The sequence below is a fragment of the Salvelinus fontinalis genome, chromosome 24, assembly GCF_029448725.1.
Source record: "Salvelinus fontinalis isolate EN_2023a chromosome 24, ASM2944872v1, whole genome shotgun sequence".
Taxonomy (NCBI): Eukaryota; Metazoa; Chordata; class Actinopteri; order Salmoniformes; family Salmonidae; genus Salvelinus; species Salvelinus fontinalis.
Window position 1 is genome coordinate 9576197 of NC_074688.1, and position 19419 is coordinate 9595615.

A 19419-nucleotide genomic window follows, 5' to 3' on the forward strand; every position below is an offset into this window, starting at 1 on the left:
AAAGAGGATACAGTTTCTAAACACAGACGCGCAACATCGCGATACTACCGGGAACGCTGACGAAGCAGATCAAACAGACCAGGCCGGGATTTGGGGGTTGATGCCGCGTTCAAGTGCTAGTCGGAACTAGGAAACTAGAAAATGTCTGATTTGTTAATTTGTTAAAACGCGTCATGGTAAACTACTAGGTTAGCAAGTCGGACATTTCTGAGTTTCCTAGTTCCGAATAATATTTGAACGTGGCAAGAGAAGTCAATGGGCGAATTCGAGCGGATCACTTTATGTGAAGACGCTGACCAACGTTGTCCACCGCTTTTCAAATGTGTTGCATTATGGCTATAAAAAAAAGTCGGACTTGCAACTATACTGAACATAAATATAAACGCAACATGTAAAGTGTTGTTCCCATGTTTCAAAGCTGAAGTAAAATATCCCATTTTTTCATAAGCACAAAAAGCTTATTTCTCCTAAACATTGTGCACAAATTTGTTTACATCATTGTTAGTGAGCATTTCCTATTTGCCAAAATAATCCATCCACCTGACAGGTGTGACATATCAAGAAGCTAATTAAACAACTAATTAAACAGCATGATCATTAAACAGGTGCCTCTTGTGCTGGCTGGGGGCAATAAAAGGGAAGTTTAAAATGTGCAGTTCTGTCACAACACAGTCCCACAGAAGTCTCAAGTTTTGAGGGAGTGTGCAATTGGCATGCTGACTACGTGAATGGCTTCCAGAGCTGGTGCCAGAGAATTTAATGTTATTTTCTCTCCCATAGCCGCTTCCAACGTCGTTTTAGAGAATTTGGCAGTATGTTGAACCGGCCTCACAACAGCCGACCACGTGTGACCACGTGTAAACATGCCAGCCCAGGATCTCCACATCTGGCTTCTTCACCTGCGGTATCATCTGAGGGGGTGTGGGGGTGCTGAGAAGTATTTATTTCTGTAATAAAGCCCTTTTGTGGGGAAAAACTAATTCTGATTGGCTGGACCTGGCTCCCCAGTGGGAACAATTTTTGAAATTTGCACATAGATGGTTGATGTCGCAACTATCATTGGTTATTATCAATGCATGTTTACAGTTTTGGTTGGATGACTATTTAAACTTAAATACATGTTTATCCATACATCCTTACAATCTAACTACATAAGACATACATGTGATCCAAATTTCTAACATAAATAAATGAAATACCCTACTTGTGACAATATAGCTCAGGGATGGGCAACCCCAGTCCTCGGGGGCCTGATTGGTGTCAAACTTTTGCATCCACCAAAGCCAGTAAAACATGATTCATCACTCCAGCAAACGCTTTTCCACTGCTCCAGAGTCCAATGGTGGCAAGCTTTACACCACTCCAGCCGACGCTTAGCGTTGCACAAGGTTAACTTAGGCTTGTGTGCAGCTGCTTGGTCATGGAAACCCATTTTATGAAGCTCCCACAACCAGTTTTTGTGCTGACATTGCTTCCAGAGACAGTTTGGAACTCATTAGTGTGTTGCAACTGAGGACAGAGGATTTTTACGCGCTTCAGCACTCAGCAGTCCCGTTCTGTGAGCTTGTGTGGCTTACCACTTCATGGGTGAGCCGTTATTGCTCCTAGACGTTTCCACTTCACAATAACAGCACTTACAGTTGACCGGGGCAGGGCAGAAATTTGACGAAATGACTGGTTGGAAAGGTGGCATCCTATGACAGTGTCACGTTGAAAGTCACTGAGCTCTTCAGTAAGGTCATTCTACTGTCAATGTTTTCCTATGGAGATTGCATGGCTGTGTGCTCGACTTTATACACCTGTGAGTCAGCCCCCACATTCACGGTGACAGAAAGCCCTCCAGACAGACATGCCCCTGCAACACAGCCCAGTGTTAAAGAACCAGCTGAGTGATAATCAGAACCGATTTTTAAAAAACGGTTCAGATGAGACCGCTTTCCAACCAGCACCACAAGTTCCTAAACACACAGTAGCGCTGTAGTTATACACATGGTCTGATATGGGGCGGGTCAAACAGTGTGTCCATTGTTGCTACAAATCATCTCGTAGGCATATGATCATATGTTGCTTGTCTGGTGTAAGGAAGTAGTGCTCACCTTGCGTGTGCTGGTGGGAATCTTTGGGGACTTGCTGTTGTTAGTCCGTTGGGGACATCCTCTGTGCCTTCCCTCCCAGCTGCTGGTACTTCACACTCCCGGCCCAACTGCAGGGAGACTACACTGCTCCGGACCGTGGGAGCTGGTGTTCCCTGGAGACTTGCATGAAGCTGTCCTGGGGATTTACAGGCGGAGCTGGAAATCTTATTCAAGCCTCTCTGTAGGTTGCCACTCTTGGAGGCTGCCTTCTGGGGCTTGTTGTTAATGGTGAATGATATGGACTGTCTCCGCACAGCCTGTCAGACAGAGGATGGATGTTTCAGGCCTATTGTTAGGAGCATGCTAACAGATTGTTTAAATGTATTTATTTAACCTTTATTTAACTAGGGAAGTCAGTTAAGAACAAATTATTATTTACAATGACGGCCTACCCCGGACAAACCCTAACCCGGACGACGTTGGGCCACTTGTGCGCCGCCCTATAGGACTCCCAATCACAGCTGGTTGTGATACAGCCTGGAATCGAACCAGGGTCTGTAGTGACGCCTCTAGCAGATGTCCTACTGAATTTAATTTAATTTAAGGGACAATTTTTTTCAATACATACACTACCGTTCAAAAGTTTGGGGTCACTTAGAAATGTCATTGTTTTTAAAATCAAAGCAAAAAAAAATTGTCCATTAATATCACATTGTTAATTGTTAATGCTGTAAATGACTATTGTAGCTGGAAACGGCAGATTTTTCATGGAATATGAGACCGCTTTCCAACCAGCACCACAAGTTCCTAAACACACAGTAGAGCTGTAGTTATTACACATGGTCACATAAGCATGGAATATCTCCTGTGTTCCAATGGCGCGTTGTGTTAGCTAATCCAAGTTAATAATTTTAAAAGGCTAATTGATCATTAGAAAACCCTTTTGCAATTATGTTAGCACAGCTGAAAGCTGTTGTTCTGATTAAAGAAGCAATAAAACTAGCCTTCTTTAGACTAGTTGAGTATCTGGAGCATCAGCATTTGTGGGTTCGATTACAGGCTCAAAATGTCCAGAAAAAAAACATTATTGTTCTGAGAAATGAAGGCTATTCCATGCGAGAAATTGCCAAGAAACTGAAGATCTCGTACAACGCTGTGTACTACTCCCTTCACAGAACAGCGCAAACTGGCTCTAACCAGAATAGAAAGAGGAGTGGGAGGCCCCGGTGCACAACTGAGCAAGAGGACAAGTACATTAGAGTGTCTAGTTTGAGAAACAGACACTTCACAAGTCCTCAACTGGCAGTTTCATTAAATTGTACCCGCAAAACACCAGTCTCAACGTCAACAGTGAAGAGGCGACTCTGGGACGCTGGCCATCTAGGCAGAGTCACAAAGAAAAAGCCAAATCAGACTAGCCAATAAAAATAATAGATTAAGATGAGCAAAAGAACACAGACACTGGACAGAGGAACTCTGCCTAGAAGGCCAGCATCCTGGACTCCATCCTGGAGTTCTCGCTCATTGTGATGAAAATAAAAACAAGTGTCTTGCAACATGATAGCTAGCAAACTCTGTGTGGGTTTTAAGGGGTGACATGATAGCTAGCAAACTCTGTGTGGGTTTTAAGGGGTAAGTTAGCAAAATAATGTTGCATGCATAGTAGCCAGAAGTGTAGTTCTTCATGAAGAAATTTAGCTATGTCATTGTGTTGTGTATGCCCTGAAATTAGGCATATAGATGAAGTCAAGTGAAAATACATTGTTTGAGCATGGACAAAGTAGCTAACGTTAGGCTAAGTGCAAAGATGATTCGGGATACCTCTTTTAAACTAGCTGTTTTTTGTTACATTCAAATATTATATTTATTATCATACAGGTTAGCCAAAAGGCTGTGAAATCCTCTGGATTTATTATTCAAATGCCTCAGCTCAATGACAGGTAAACCAGAAACAGTTATGTCACATTACTATGCGTGCAGATGAAGGAATGGAGACAAGGAAAGAAAGTCACTATTGAGATGCAATTCAGAGCATTGTACTTTTTACTCAACACTCTCTAATCCCTTTTCTGGCTGCGTCTCAATACAGTAATGTCATCCTCTCCTATTCTCAGTGCCACATCTGAGTCCTCTCATACACCTCTCTTTTTCTCTCAGAAGCTCTGATGGAGGAGCTCAACCAGGGCTTGCGACCACTGAAGCAAAATGCAGAGAAGAAGTTCTGCAGCCGCTAGCTGCATCTCAACAACAACAACATCATCACAGACTTGGCTTTAATAATACGTCTCACCTGGGTTCTTCTACCTGTCCTTCAACGACATCTCACACATAGACCCAGTGTGTTAAGTTCAGACAGTCACGCACACAGGGAGGCTCTAGACAAAACTAGTGCACTATATAGGCGATATTGTGTAATTTCAGACAAGCCTCTCCCTGAATGGACACAGGTGGCAGGGTGGTAAAATGAAATTCTCTAGTACAGGTATTCCCAAACTGGGGTACGTGTACCCCCAGGGGTATGCGCAATCCCGTCGGGGGTACGGCAAATAAAAATGTGATTAACATTTTGAATTTATTTATTAGTTTTTGTTACATTTAAAAAATATATGTATAGTCACATTTTCAAACAGTCCATTTATATTTTCCAAAGGGGCTATACATTTGGGTGAAGTGTTTTTCTCGCCTGAGTAGCCTCGTTTCACTGCCAAAAATAAAATTAAACCTAATAAAATGAAACCTTCTTTGGACACTTTGTTAACGAACCTCCAGACGAGCAACGCCCTACAACTCTCTTTCGGTGGCCTCCAACTGCTCTAAAATGCTAGTAAAACTAAATGTATGCTCTTCAATCGATCGCTGCCCGCACCTGCCCGCTCCTAGCATCACTACTCTGCACGGTTGTGACTTAGAATATGTGGACAACTACAAATACCTAGGTGTCTGGTTAGACTGTAAACTCTCCTTCCAGACTCACATTAAGCAACTCCAATACAAAATTAAATCTAGAATCGGCTTCCTACTTCGCAACAAAGCATCCTTCACTCATGCTGCCAAACATACCCTCGTAAAACTGACTATCCTACCGATCCTCGACTTCGGCGATGTAATTTACAAAATAGCCTCCAACACTCTACTCAGCAAATTGGATGTAGTCTATCACAGTGCCATCTGTTTTGTCACCAAAGCCCCATATACTAACCACCACTGCGACCTGTATGCTCTCGTTGGCTGGCTCTCGTTGGCTGGCCCTCGCTTCATATTCGTCGCCAAACCCACTGGCTCCAGGTCATCTATAAGTCTTTGCTAGGTAAAGCCCCGCCTAATCTCAGCTCACCATAGCAACACCCACCCGTAGCACGCGCCCCAGCAGGTATATTTCACTGGTCATCACCAAAGCCAACACTCCCTTTGGCCCCCTTTCCTTCCAGTTCTCTGCTGCCAATGACTGGAACGAATTGCAAAAATCACTGAAGCTGGAGTCTTATTACTCCCTCACTAACTTTAAGCATCAGCTGTCAGAGCAGCTTACCGATCATTGCACCTGTACACAGCCCATCTGTAAATAGCCCACCCAACTACCTCAACCCCATATTTTTATTTACAGTTGAAGTCAGAAGTTTACATGCATCTTAGCCAAATACATTTAAACTCAGTTTTTCACAATTCCTGGCATTTAATCCTAGTAAAAATTCCCTGTTTTAGGTCAGTTAGGATTACCACTTTATTTTAAGAATGTGAAATGTCAGAATAATAGTAGAGAGTATGATTTATTTCAGCTTTTATTTCTTCATCACATTCCCAGTGGGTCAGAAGTTTACATACACTCAATTAGTATTTGGTAGCATTGCCTTTACATTTTTTAACTTAGGTCAAACGTTTCGGGTAGCCTTCCACAAGCTTCCCACAGTAAGTTGGGTGAATTTTGGCCCATTCCTCCTGACAGAGCATGTGAGTCAGGTTTGTAGGCCTCCTTGCTCACACACACTTTTTCAGTTCTGCCCACAAATGTTCTATAGGATTGAGGTCAGGGCTTTGTGATGGCCACTCCAATACCTTGACTTTGTTGTCCTTAAGCCATTTTGCCACAACTTTGGAAGTATGCTTGGGGTCATTGTCCATTTGGAAGACCCATTTGCGACCAAGCTTCAACTTCCTGACTGATGTCTTGAGATGTTGCTTCAATATATCCACATAATTTAGCTTCCTCATGATGCCATCTATTTTGTGAAGTGCACCAGTCCCTCCTGCAGCAAAGCACCCCCACAACATGATGCTGCCACCCCTGTGCTTCACGGTTGGGATGGTGTTCTTCGGCTTGCAAGCCTCCCCCTTTTCCTCCTAACATAACGATGGTCATTATAGCCAAACAGTTCTATTTTTGTTTCATCAGACCAGAGGACATTTCTCCAAAAAGTACGATCTTTGTCCCCATGTGCAGTTGCAAACCGTAGTCTGGCTATTTTATGGCGGTTTTGGAACAGTGGCTTCTCCTTGCTGAGCGGCCTTTCAGGTTATGTCGATATAGGACTCGTTTTACTGTGGATATAGATACTTTGTACCTGTTTCCTCCAGCATCTTCACAAAGTCCTTTGCTGTTGTTATGGGATTGATTTGCACTTTTCGCACCAAAGTACGTTCATCTCTAGGAGACAGAACGCATCTCCTTCCTGAGCGTTATGACGGCTGCGTGGTCCCATGGTGTTTATACTTGCATACTATTGTTTGTACAGATGAACGTGGTACCTTCAGGTGTTTGGAAATTGCTCCCAAGGATGAACCAGACTTGTGGAGGTCTACAATTTTTTCTGAGGTCTTGGCTGAATTCTTTTAATTTTCCCATGATGTCAAGCAAAGAGGCACTGAGTTTGAAGGTAGGCCTTGAAATATATCCACAGGTACACCTTCAATTGACTCAAATTATGTCAATTAGCCTATCAGAAGCTTCTAAAACCATGACATCATTTTCTGGAATTTCCAAGCTGTTTAAAGGCACAGTCAACTTAATGTATGTAAACTTCTTCGTCCGAAGAGGAGGAGTAGGGATTGGACCAAAGCGCAGCGTTGTTATACGACATTATATTTATTAAACAAGACAAAAACTAAACACACTTGAGAATTTACAAAATAATAAACGAAGTCAACAGACCCGAAGTCAACAGACCTGAACAAACAATGACCTGAACAAACAATCATTAACATCCGGTTTGGGGCGAGCGGTCGCATTTGCATTCGCTCTGCATTCGCTCTGCAGGTAGTATAACTTTTATAACTTTTCATTACATTTCATTATAGTACAACGATTTAATTTGTCCAACCTTAGCAATTTCTTCTTAACTAGCTACATAGCCGTCTGTGTATCAAAGATAACTGCGTAATTATCGTATTTCGTCGTCTCGTTGTCCACTGCTATCTGCCCAGCAGCTAGCAAACGTCCACCGTCTACCGAATAGTAGTATAACTTTTCATTACATTTCATTATAGTACAACGGTCTGATTTTCATTTTCATTACAGTACAACGGTTTGATTTGTTTGATCTTAGCTAGCTACATAGCCGTCTTTTATCAAACATAATTGCGTCGTTATTGAGGTTCGCTAGCGAGCTATTTTCGTTCGAAATTAACGCAACGTAGCCAACACTGCTAGCTAGCCAGCTTGCCACCGAAGAGCATTGTAGAAACGATTACAATACAACGGAACGACTTGTTTTGTGTAGTGTTAGCTAGCTACATAGTTTTCTTTGCTAGCTTTGTATCTAAGATAATTGTGTAACTCTGAGTAATTATCGGTTAGCTACCCAGCTAGTTTCGCCTGCCGCGCTGCCGTCCTCCTACCTAGCCAACACTGCTAGCTAACACTGCTAGCTAGCCAACTTCTACCGAATAGCAGCACTGTAGAAACTTACATTACAACGGAACGACTTGATTAGCGTAGTGTTAGCTAGTTGTCTTTGCTGTCCTTGTATCCATGATAATTGTGTAGTTTAGAGAAACTTAGAGAAACTGTCGAGGTCACCTAGCCAGCTTCACTTTCAACAACGCAGCTACTGCTAGCCAGGCTACTTCACCAGCCAGCAGTACTATATCATTTTAGTCAATAAGATTTTTAATTTTATTGATTTTTTGCTACGTAAGCTTAACTTTCTGAACATTCGAGACGTGTAGCCCACTTGTCATTCTAATCCCCTTTGCTTTAGCGTAGCCTCTTCTGTAGCCTGTCAAATATGTGTCTGTCTATCCCTGTTCTCTCCTCTCTGCACAGACCATACAAACGCCTCACACCGCGTGGCCGCGCCCACCCTAACCTGGTGGTCCCAGCCCGCACGACCCACGTGGAGTTCCAGGTCTCCGGTAGCCTCTGGAACTGCCGATCCGCGGCCAACAAGGCAGAGCTCATCTCAGCCTATGCGTCCCTCCAGTCCCTCGACTTCTTGGCACTGACGGAAACATGGCTCACCACAGATAACACTGCTACTCCTACTGCTCTCTCTTCGTCTGCCCACGTGTTCTCGCACACCCCGAGAGCTTCTGGTCAGCGGGGTGGTGGCACCGGGATCCTCATCTCTCCCAAGTGGTCATTCTCTCTTTCTCCCCTTACCCATCTGTCTATCGCCTCCTTTGAATTCCATGCTGTCACAGTTACCAGCCCTTTCAAGCTTAACATCCTTATCATTTATCGCCCTCCAGGTTCCCTTGGAGAGTTCATCAATGAGCTTGATGCCTTGATAAGCTCCTTTCCTGAGGACGGCTCACCTCTCACAGTTCTGGGTGACTTTAACCTCCCCATGTCTACCTTTGACTCATTCCTCTCCGCCTCCTTCTTTCCACTCCTCTCCTCTTTTGACCTCACCCTCTCACCTTCCCCCCCTACTCACAAGGCAGGCAATACGCTTGACCTCATCTTTACTAGATGCTGTTCTTCCACTAACCTCATTGCAACTCCCCTCCAAGTCTCCGACCACTACCTTGTATCCTTTTCCCTCTCGCTCTCATCCAACACTTCCCACACTGCCCCTACTCGGATGGTATCGCGCCGTCCCAACCTTCGCTCTCTCTCCCCCGCTACTCTCTCCTCTTCCATCCTATCATCTCTTCCCTCTGCCCAAACCTTCTCCAACCTATCTCCTGATTCTGCCTCCTCAACCCTCCTCTCCTCCCTTTCTGCATCCTTTGACTCTCTATGTCCCCTATCCTCCAGGCCGGCTCGGTCCTCCCCTCCCGCTCCGTGGCTCGACGACTCATTGCGAGCTCACAGAACAGGGCTCCGGGCAGCCGAGCGGAAATGGAGGAAAACTCGCCTCCCTGCGGACCTGGCATCCTTTCACTCCCTCCTCTCTACATTTTCCTCTTCTGTCTCTGCTGCTAAAGCCACTTTCTACCACTCTAAATTCCAAGCATCTGCCTCTAACCCTAGGAAGCTCTTTGCCACCTTCTCCTCCCTCCTGAATCCTCCTCCCCCTCCCCCCCCCTCCTCCCTCTCTGCAGACGACTTCGTCAACCATTTTGAAAAGAAGGTCGACGACATCCGATCCTCGTTTGCTAAGTCAAACGACACCGCTGGTTCTGCTCACACTGCCCTACCCTGTGCTTTGACCTCTTTCTCTCCTCTCTCTCCAGATGAAATCTCGCGTCTTGTGACGGCCGGCCGCCCAACAACCTGCCCGCTTGACCCTATCCCCTCCTCTCTTCTCCAGACCATTTCCGGAGACCTTCTCCCTTACCTCACCTCGCTCATCAACTCATCCCTGACCGCTGGCTACGTCCCTTCCGTCTTCAAGAGAGCGAGAGTTGCACCCCTTCTGAAAAAACCTACACTCGATCCCTCCGATGTCAACAACTACAGACCAGTATCCCTTCTTTCTTTTCTCTCCAAAACTCTTGAACGTGCCGTCCTTGGCCAGCTCTCCTGCTATCTCTCTCAGAATGACCTTCTTGATCCAAATCAGTCAGGTTTCAAGACTAGTCACTCAACTGAGACTGCTCTTCTCTGTATCACGGAGGCGCTCCGCACTGCTAAAGCTAACTCTCTTTCCTCTGCTCTCATCCTTCTAGACCTATCGGCTGCCTTCGATACTGTGAACCATCAGATCCTCCTCTCCACCCTCTCCGAGTTGGGCATCTCCGGCGCGGCCCACGCTTGGATTGCGTCCTACCTGACAGGTCGCTCCTACCAGGTGGCGTGGCGAGAATCTGTCTCCTCACCACGCGCTCTCACCACTGGTGTCCCCCAGGGCTCTGTTCTAGGCCCTCTCCTATTCTCGCTATACACCAAGTCACTTGGCTCTGTCATAACCTCACATGGTCTCTCCTATCATTGCTATGCAGACGACACACAACTAATCTTCTCCTTTCCCCCTTCTGATGACCAGGTGGCGAATCGCATCTCTGCATGTCTGGCAGACATATCAGTGTGGATGACGGATCACCACCTCAAGCTGAACCTCGGCAAGACGGAGCTGCTCTTCCTCCCGGGGAAGGACTGCCCGTTCCATGATCTCGCCATCACGGTTGACAACTCCATTGTGTCCTCCTCCCAGAGCGCTAAGAACCTTGGCGTGATCCTGGACAACACCCTGTCGTTCTCAACTAACATCAAGGCGGTGGCCCGTTCCTGTAGGTTCATGCTCTACAACATCCGCAGAGTACGACCCTGCCTCACACAGGAAGCGGCGCAGGTCCTAATCCAGGCACTTGTCATCTCCCGTCTGGATTACTGCAACTCGCTGTTGGCTGGGCTCCCTGCCTGTGCCATCAAACCCCTACAACTCATCCAGAACGCCGCAGCCCGTCTGGTGTTCAACCTTCCCAAGTTCTCTCACGTCACCCCGCTCCTCCGCTCTCTCCACTGGCTTCCAGTTGAAGCTCGCATCCGCTACAAGACCATGGTGCTTGCCTACGGAGCTGTGAGGGGAACGGCACCTCAGTACCTTCAGGCTCTGATCAGGCCCTACACCCAAACAAGGGCACTGCGTTCATCCACCTCTGGCCTGCTCGCCTCCCTACCACTGAGGAAGTACAGTTCCCGCTCAGCCCAGTCAAAACTGTTCGCTGCTCTGGCACCCCAATGGTGGAACAAACTCCCTCACGACGCCAGGACAGCGGAGTCAATCACCACCTTCCGGAGACACCTGAAACCCCACCTCTTCAAGGAATACCTAGGATAGGATAAAGCAATCCTTCTGCCCCCCCCCCCCCCCTTAAAAGATTTAGATGCACTATTGTAAAGTGGCTGCTCCACTGGATGTCATTAGGTGAATGCACCAATTTGTAAGTCGCTCTGGATAAGAGCGTCTGCTAAATGACTTAAATGTAAATGTAAAATGTAAACGAACTTACATATACACGAAGAACGCATGAACAGGTACAGACGACACAAACGAACCAACAAACGAAACAGTCCTGTGTGGTGCACAGACACAGACACGGAAGACAACCACCCACAAACAAACAGTGTGAACAACCTACCTTAATATGGTTCTCAATCAGAGGAAACGTAAAACACCTGTCCCTGATTGAGAACCATATCAGGCTACACATTAAACCCAACATAGAAACACAATACATAGAATGCCCACCCAGGTCACGTCCTGACCAACAAAACAAAGGATTAACACAAAAACTAGGGTCAGAACGTGACACTAACCCTACAGCAGAGAGATAGATAGGGTATGTAAACTTCCGACTTCAACTGTATTTTTTTGCTCCTTTGCACCCCAATATCTCTACTTGTACATTCATCTTCTGCACATCTATCACTCCAGTGTTTAATTGCTCAATTGTAATTATTTCGCCACTATGGCCTATTTCTTGCCTTACCTCCCTAATCTTACTACATTTGCACACTCTGTATATAGATTTTTCTATTGTGTTATTGACTGTATGTTTGTTTATCCCATGGATAACTGTGTTGTTTGTGTCGCACTGCTTTGCTTTATCTTGGCCACATCGCAGTTGTAAATGAGAACTTGTTCTCAACTGGTTCTACCTGGTTAAAACAAGACCCCTGAACTCTCGTGTATTTTCTGCACTATGCAATGATATGGGCAGCAACCATGTAACGCTTTTACAACATACAGATGTGCGCTGGTTATCAAGTGGCAAAGTATTGACACGTTTTTTAAAATTGAGAGACAAGCTTAAAGTTTTCTTTATTGACCATAATTTTCACTTGTCTGACGCTTACATGATGACGAGTTTCTCACACGACTAGCCTATCTGGGTGAGGTTTTTTCTCCACTGAATGATTTGAATCTAGGATTACAGGAACTCTCCGCAACTATATTCAATGTGCTGGACAAAATTGAGGCTATGATTAAGAAGTTGGAGCTCTTCTCTGTCTGCATTAACAAGGACAACACACAGGTCTTTCCATCATTGTATGATTGTTTGTGTGCAAATGAACTCAAGCTTACGGACAATGTTACATGTGATATAGTGAAGCACCTGAGTTGGGTGCACAATTCCGCAGGTACTTTCCCAAAACCGATGACAACAAACAACTGGATTCGTTATCCCTTTCAAGCCCTGACTCCAGTCCACTTACCGATATCTGAACAAGAGAGCCTCATCGAAATTGCAACATGCGGTTCTGTGAAAATGTTATTTAATCAGAAGCCACTACCAGATTTCTGGATTGGGCTGCGCTCAGAGTATCCTGCCTTGGCAAATTGGCTGTTAAGACACTGATGCCCTTTGCAACCACGTGCCTATGTGAGAGTTGATTCTCGGCCCTCACTAGCATGAAAACTAAATACAGGCACAGACTGTGTGGAAAATGATTTAAGCCTGAGACTCTCTCCAATACAACCCAACATTGCAGAGTTATGTGCATCCTTTCAAGCACACCCTTCTCATTAACCTGTGGTGAGTTATTCACAATTTTCGATGAACAAACAAGGTTTTAAATGTAGGATGGTTTAATAAAGAGCAAGAATATTGATTATTATATTATTATTTGTGCCCTGGTCCTATAAGAGCTCTTTGTCACTTCCCACGAGCCAGGTTGTGACAACAACTCTCATTCTTATGTTTAATAAATGTATCGTATAGTGTGTGTGTGGCAGGCTTACAATGATGGCAAAAAACAACATTTGAGAGTGCGCTGACCCTGGTGGTAGAGGGGGTACAGCTGGAGGTTGAATGTTTGAAGGAGTACGGGACTATTAAAAAGTTTGGGAACCACTGATCTCGTACATTAGTAGTGATCACCCTACATTTAAGGGCCTAAAGCCTGTGTGTGTGTGTGTGTGTGTGTGTGTGTGTGTACTCTGTTTCCCAGGTTCTAGTAGAGCTGAAGGAACTGTGGGTGTTGTATCTCCATGATAAAAGCATCTGTAACCTTTCAAAGGTGGATAAGCTGGCCGCCCTGCCCTTCCTACATAGACTCACCCTGCACAGCAACACAATGGAGAATGAGGGGAGCTACAGGTACACACACTTAGCAGCACAGGCATTACATGAGAAAGGTGAGGACAAACCCAAATCTACACACACCCACACGCAAATATAGGCCGCCACTAAGCCCCACATGGGGGGTGGGTTACAGGGGTGGTTTATTCCACTCATACTCTTCGTGTGATCTCCCAGTGCTGTTTAAATTCTGTGTGTTCACCGAGGGCTGTGGCTCTGAGCCCTATGTGTAACAGGTGCTGAGTTCGTTGCAGCTGCATAGCATTCTGACAGGTGCTTAAAAGGAGCAGAGAGATCAGGGTCTAGTTACACACCGACTCTCTGCCTGTCTGCATAGCAACACTAAACTCCTACTGAGTTTTTGGGCATTCTCCCTCTCTGTTCAGTGCTAAGTTACTACCAGTTTACAGTTTGTTTAGTCACTGTATGTATAGATGTGTTCAGTTCTGGAGCCTTATGGTCAAGAGAAAACAGAAGTGTGTGTACCCGGACAAACACCCAGTAATGAGAACGTGTGTAGGGGGTATGTGAATGCAGCTCTGCCTCACTTGTTAGACTTCTGCTCTGTAACGGGCCAGGATAGAATCATGGCCCAGGTCTGGCACCATCCCAGCAACCACAGCAAAACACCAGGAAGAACCAGGACAACTGGCCTGTCACCACAGAAATGATGGGGGGGGGGGGGGGGGGGGGGGGGGCAATCATCATGCCAACCAACCAGAGTTCCAGAACCACAGGCTAACATCAGAAGACCATTATGACCTGACGCATCATATAAAAGTACAATACAAATCTACTCATCAGAAACTCTGTCTGGTGTCTGTCAGAGTTGGGGAAGAAGGAATAGTACATCTACAGTAGATGTGACCTTGACCTGTATAATTATTGAACTGAACCATTGACCAACTAGGAATAAAGCCCTCTCACTCACTCCCCCCAATGCACACTTTTGTAGGTGTTACTTTGTGTTGAAATATGGATCTGAGAATTGACCCTTTACCACTGGTGGATCAGCAGGTATGAGACGTACTGAATAATCCTTATCATGGTAAACAAAGTCTTCATAGAAAGTTTAAAAAAGAATCATATCCATTACTTACAGTACACACTACATAAGATGTGATAGTGTTCATTAGGTTTGTTGTAATGATACCCCACACAATTCTTTCTATACAGACCTACAGAACACCAGTCTTATTGTTGAAAGTCTTTAATGAATTCATTAATTGGGGGAAAAAAAATGTATTAACAGTATATCTTAATAAACCTTTTGGTACTAGCCTAAGAAATGAACAATGTTATCCTGGTACTATTGCACACTGAAGTAACAAAACAAACAAAACAAGCACACTGCAGAAAGTGGAAAAGAAACACGGCCTTGTAGATCATCCCTTTAAAGACCCCAGAGAGGCACCCACCCACAAACACACTCACCCCGGAGCATAAATACACTTAAAACATAAATAAATAATTACAACGCCTCTGATCATTTTAATTTAGGTGATACTCACAGGTTATGGTTGTTTATCTCAAACTGCCATGACAGCTTTCAGTTCCTGGTTAATGTGAGTAACTCGTCACAATCAGTTTTGTTTAAAAATTCAAACAAACTTGGGTGTTAAGTTTTTTTCCTTTTATGTCATAAAAAATGGGCTGCTGTATCCTTAGTTTTGATTGGCTCCTAAAACAACTTCTTGGAGCTTTAGCCAATCCTGACCAACAGACTCTACAATGGGGAGGTGCATACAATCCATTTCTTGCTTCTGACGGAATCACATAAATCTGTACATAGAAGGCATCAACACTTCACTGATTCATTTACATTACAAGCCCCCAAACCCTCCCCCCACCTAGACCCACCCCCTCCCCCCAAGCCTGGTTCCACCCAGTGCCCATCCCCAGCTGTATTGTTTCTGTGAAGTCTAAAGATATGAATTCAAGGACTGCCAGCTAAATTATTGAAGTGCTAAGCATGTTTCCCCCAGAAATCAGAGAAACCCATGTGGATTCCAACCGCTGTCCCCACCCCCCATTCACCCCTGCACTCTGCCAACATGAGCTGAACTCAAGAGAAGACTCATACGGGTCATATCAGATTTGAACTTAGGTACTATAGTTGAACTAAGTCCCTCCTGTTTTTAAACCTACCCAACCCAGTTGTCTTACATTAGGTCAATCTAAGGATTTGAACAAAGATAAGGAACACTATAGTGAGGGCTCTTTCTAGAAATTCATATTGATGACATGAGGGGTGGGATGTGTGTTCTGGGTGACCGGTCCACACAGTGTCAGAACAGCATCCCCATGCTCACCGTAGTGGGTTGGCTGGCTGTGGACATCTTTTTTAACCCTGTTCCTGTGCTACATTTGGACATGCATAATCACCCTCTTTTCCTAGCTGTGGTTAGTTAGTTAATTACATGAGCTGCATATCAGACGAGGTTAGCTACTCCTGAATAACTCACAGCCAGCGCTAACACCACCAGCAGCCTAGCCATGCAGCTAGCTAACCGTTTATTCAGTCAGACTCAGTCACTCTTCAAACAACATTTAAAATAACAAAAACAAAGACTTCCCTAACACCATTATACTGCCATAACATTTGACGGCTGGTGAAAGAAGGATGAATGGTGGCTTTGAAAGGTGGTTCTGAGGGGTGCAGGGCAAGGTAGGTTAACCCTTTCAGCAGGGGAGGCCTGGTTGTCATAGTCCTCAGCAGGTTCCTGGTGGCATAGCTGGGTAGCACAGGGACTGGGACACATAGATGCAGTGTGGGCATTGGGGACAGGACGGGAAGAGTATTATGGAGGCCAGAGGGCAGATCAGGGGATGGCAAATTGAACCACTAGCTCTTCTTTAGCGTCCACCTTGATCTGAGAGATTGCACTGTAAGCATAGGCAGCTATCTTGGACACCTGTTAAACAATTAGAACAAATGAGTTTAACACGCATCAATCGGCTACATAATGCAATTGTTGTTGTTCCAGAGCTGCCATACACTAACAGGTTTATGGACAAGGAAAGCACATGACTGTAATAGAAAGATGTCCTGATGAACATCTGAGAATGGCACTGTGTGTGTGTCTGTATTAGGGGTGTAACGATACATGTATTCGTATCGAAACGTTCGGTACGGGAACCTCGGTTCGGTCCGCATTGTAAAAACATAAACATGAAACAAAAAACACTAGGCCTATAGGCTATGCCTACACAGTTGTATTGCTTGGGTAAATCTGAGCTGGAAAAAAATGTACAATTTCAGGCTATTCCATTAAAACAATGAGCTTATGCGCACGTTGTAGTGAAAATTCTAATCTTAATTGACACATTTTATGAGGTGGAGACGGGAGCTAGTTCTGTACGATGGCAAGAAGTCGGGCGGATAAACCAGGAGGATTCTCAATCATCATTTAAAATCTTCAGTTTGGGAACATTTTGGTTTCCCAGTAGCTTACAACAGCGATGGACAGAGGAAGTATGTTCCCTCAACATGTTGACACATTTACACTGACATCACCGCAGTATTCCTACCACCTGACCAAGACGGAGATGCAAAAAAACACTACAACTTTGTCTCCCCTCTGCATTCAAGCAGCTCTTTGCAGGTAGTAATGAGACTATATACAAGGAGAACCGGTACCAATGTGCAGTGGTACGAGGTAGTTGGAGTAATATGTAGGGGTAAACGTGACCAGGCAACACCTGAGGTTGGTGGCCCCTTAATTGGGGAGGATGGGCTCGTGGTAATGACTGGAGTAGAATCAATGGAATTGTATCAAATACATCAAACCCATGGTTTCCATGTACCGTTACACCCCTAGTGTGTGTGTGTGCGCGAGCGTGCACCTGTTGTACATCCGAATATGGCACCAGATCACTAGCGAGCACTTGGTGCGGCTGGCTGGTGAGTGAAGGGAGAGGGAGGGGCTTCTTCTGAGACAGACTGTTACTCAACAAGGCCAGTTTTGTACTGAAAACACAATAAAAGACAGGTTAGTACTGAAACACATAAACAAGGCCAGTCAAAACCCACATACACATTAAGCAAGTACCTCCACACACCCACCTGTATTGCCGAGCTTTGTCCATGTACTCATGCTGCTCCATGCCTTGAGAGTCCGCAGCCGAGACGTCGATGATGTTCCTAAGAAATGGAAAGACGGGCAGGTATTCAGCAGAATTCAATCCCAAATAAATAAACCCCATGATGATGGAGGAGAAAGAGAATGTTTGTGTGTTTGTGTCTTACAGAGCTGTCTTGGTAAGGATGGATGTGAGTAAGGCCTGTTCGTCTGTGCGGGCTGAGGGTACATTGGTGGAGTTCCATTCTGTGCCGTTGAGGGGCTTGCTGTCGGGGTTCGGGTGGGGGATCAGCGGCTTACGCTCGTCAGGGTCCTGAGGCACAACATGCGCATCGCGATCACAAACTATCACAACATCCTTGATCACTATCACAACATCCTCGATCACTATCACAGGCTGTTTGGGTTACCAGATTCTTACCTTGCTTATTGCTAAAATGATTATGATACAACATCTGAACAGAAGTCTAAAAAAAAAAGAGCGCCCTACAACCCCTATACTACTCATCCTCTGATTTGTTGCTTTGACAGGAAGAACAGAATGAAACCAAACAAAAGTTACGTAACCCTGATATATTGATCCTGGTGTGTATATTTCAACAGTATTATACTGTGTTATAACAAGGTTAGCTAAGCAGTGGCAGGCTATAATGTGTACAACAGTCATCTGATAAACAGTAATAATAGGATACAATCCCTGCCAATCCCTGCCTTTTTCCAAAAGGAAAAATAAAACTTCCCTTCACCAAATTCCATTTTGGCCTATGTCACCACAACTGGATGGGAAATCTGAGATCATATGACATGCATCTGGGAGAAGTTGATTGGCTGGCAAGTTCAACACGTTCCAACAGCTTGACCGAATGTGAACCTTTGAGGCCCAATTTACATAAGTGGTCACGTTTTACCGGCCCTGATTGATCATCATCATGATAGTTGAGAATTGAAACTGAGCTATTGTCTGCCCTCCAAGTAGATAGCTACTGACTGCCATGCTGTGCAAGTAGATAGCTACTGACGTACACATATTAACTGATTAAGTAAGCTGAACTAGTAAACTAGATAATGTTTGTAATTGTCAACAAAAGGTTGTCACTATTTTGAAACGTCTTCTAACTAGCTAATGGCGTTAGGTGTGTTGGTCAACTTGCCAATCAGGGAACTAACGTTAGCTAAACTCCCTAGGCCCAATTTTTCTAGCACAGCTAGCAGTTGTCTCTGAAATATTATATATTTCTTAATTCCATGATTGTACGTTTAAATGTGTGTGCATTGTTGTGAATTGTTAGATATTACTGCACTGTTGGCGCTAGGAACACAAGCATTTCGCTACACCCGCAATAATATCTGCTATATGTGTACAATACAATTTGATTTGAAAGGACTGGTTAGCTATCTGCTGGGTCGTAGTTGGCTAACTTAAAAATAGTTTCATTTTAACGCGCAGAGAAGCACTATATTTTCACTTTCGACTCGTGGAATTCGTAACAACAAACTGTCTTGCAATGGCCTTATGACCGCAAAGAAATGTAATACTTCTTGTTAAATAATATTTTACACCCTAGATAACCACCTAGCCTAGCATTAGCTACCTGCTCTGTGGTCTCGTTCTCGCTACTGTAACAACAACCCATGGCGTCCGCTGGGCGTTCGGCGGTCTGCCAGGTACGCGAACCCAATCTCCAACTCCTCCACCCGGGAAACTATTGCTATAATAGGAGAAACAGACCCTGTCTGAGTCCACAGGAAAGGAATCAAACTTCTTTCTTTGTTTCTATTTCTCGCTGACTGCTTCTGTCAGCTACTACTACAAACGAAGCCTATCACATGACAGCAGTTTTTTGCGCAGCCAGGGC

The 19419-nt window shown here is 44.8% G+C and overlaps 2 protein-coding genes across 3 annotated transcripts; one reads left to right on the top strand and one right to left on the bottom strand.

The window, feature by feature from the left end:
- Positions 1–3972: 3972 nt before the first annotated feature.
- Positions 3973–14473, top strand: lrrc51 (leucine rich repeat containing 51; the record flags this gene model as incomplete). Its single annotated transcript, XM_055879270.1, is given in 7 exon segments — positions 3973–4015; positions 4233–4372; positions 4374–4412; positions 13351–13499; positions 14002–14099; positions 14102–14132; positions 14437–14473. Coding segments are annotated over 7 exon segments (537 nt in total), but the record flags the coding sequence as incomplete, so codon positions are not given.
- Positions 14474–14675: 202 nt separating this feature from the next.
- On the bottom strand, positions 14676–19398 carry LOC129821885 (ragulator complex protein LAMTOR1-like). 2 transcript variants are annotated; one of them, XM_055879608.1, is made up of 5 exons: positions 19156–19398; positions 17731–17876; positions 17548–17625; positions 17328–17451; positions 14676–16396 (listed from the first exon to the last, which is right to left on the bottom strand). In XM_055879608.1, exons 1-5 carry the CDS (start codon positions 19195–19197, stop codon positions 16304–16306), a joined length of 483 nt encoding a protein of 160 aa, XP_055735583.1. In that variant the 5' UTR covers positions 19198–19398; the 3' UTR covers positions 14676–16303. The 2 variants fall into 2 exon arrangements, with proteins under 2 accessions (XP_055735583.1, XP_055735582.1); XM_055879607.1 differs by lacking the exon at positions 19156–19398 and adding an exon at positions 17940–19144 and having other exon boundaries at positions 17731–17908.
- Between the last annotated feature and the right edge of the window lie 21 nt (positions 19399–19419).

Bases quoted from the DNA above. Each gene is read 5' to 3' on its own strand.
- LOC129821885 (XM_055879607.1), bottom strand. From the start codon at position 18,018: ATGTTGTATCATAATCATTTTAGCAATAAGCAAGGTAAGAATCTGGTA. The intron at 17,626-17,730 runs GTAAGACACAAA...TCCATTTCTTAG, and splicing joins ATCCTTACCAAGACAGCTCT to GAACATCATCGACGTCTCGG. The intron at 17,452-17,547 runs GTGGGTGTGTGG...TTGTGTTTTCAG, and splicing joins GACAAAGCTCGGCAATACAG to TACAAAACTGGCCTTGTTGA.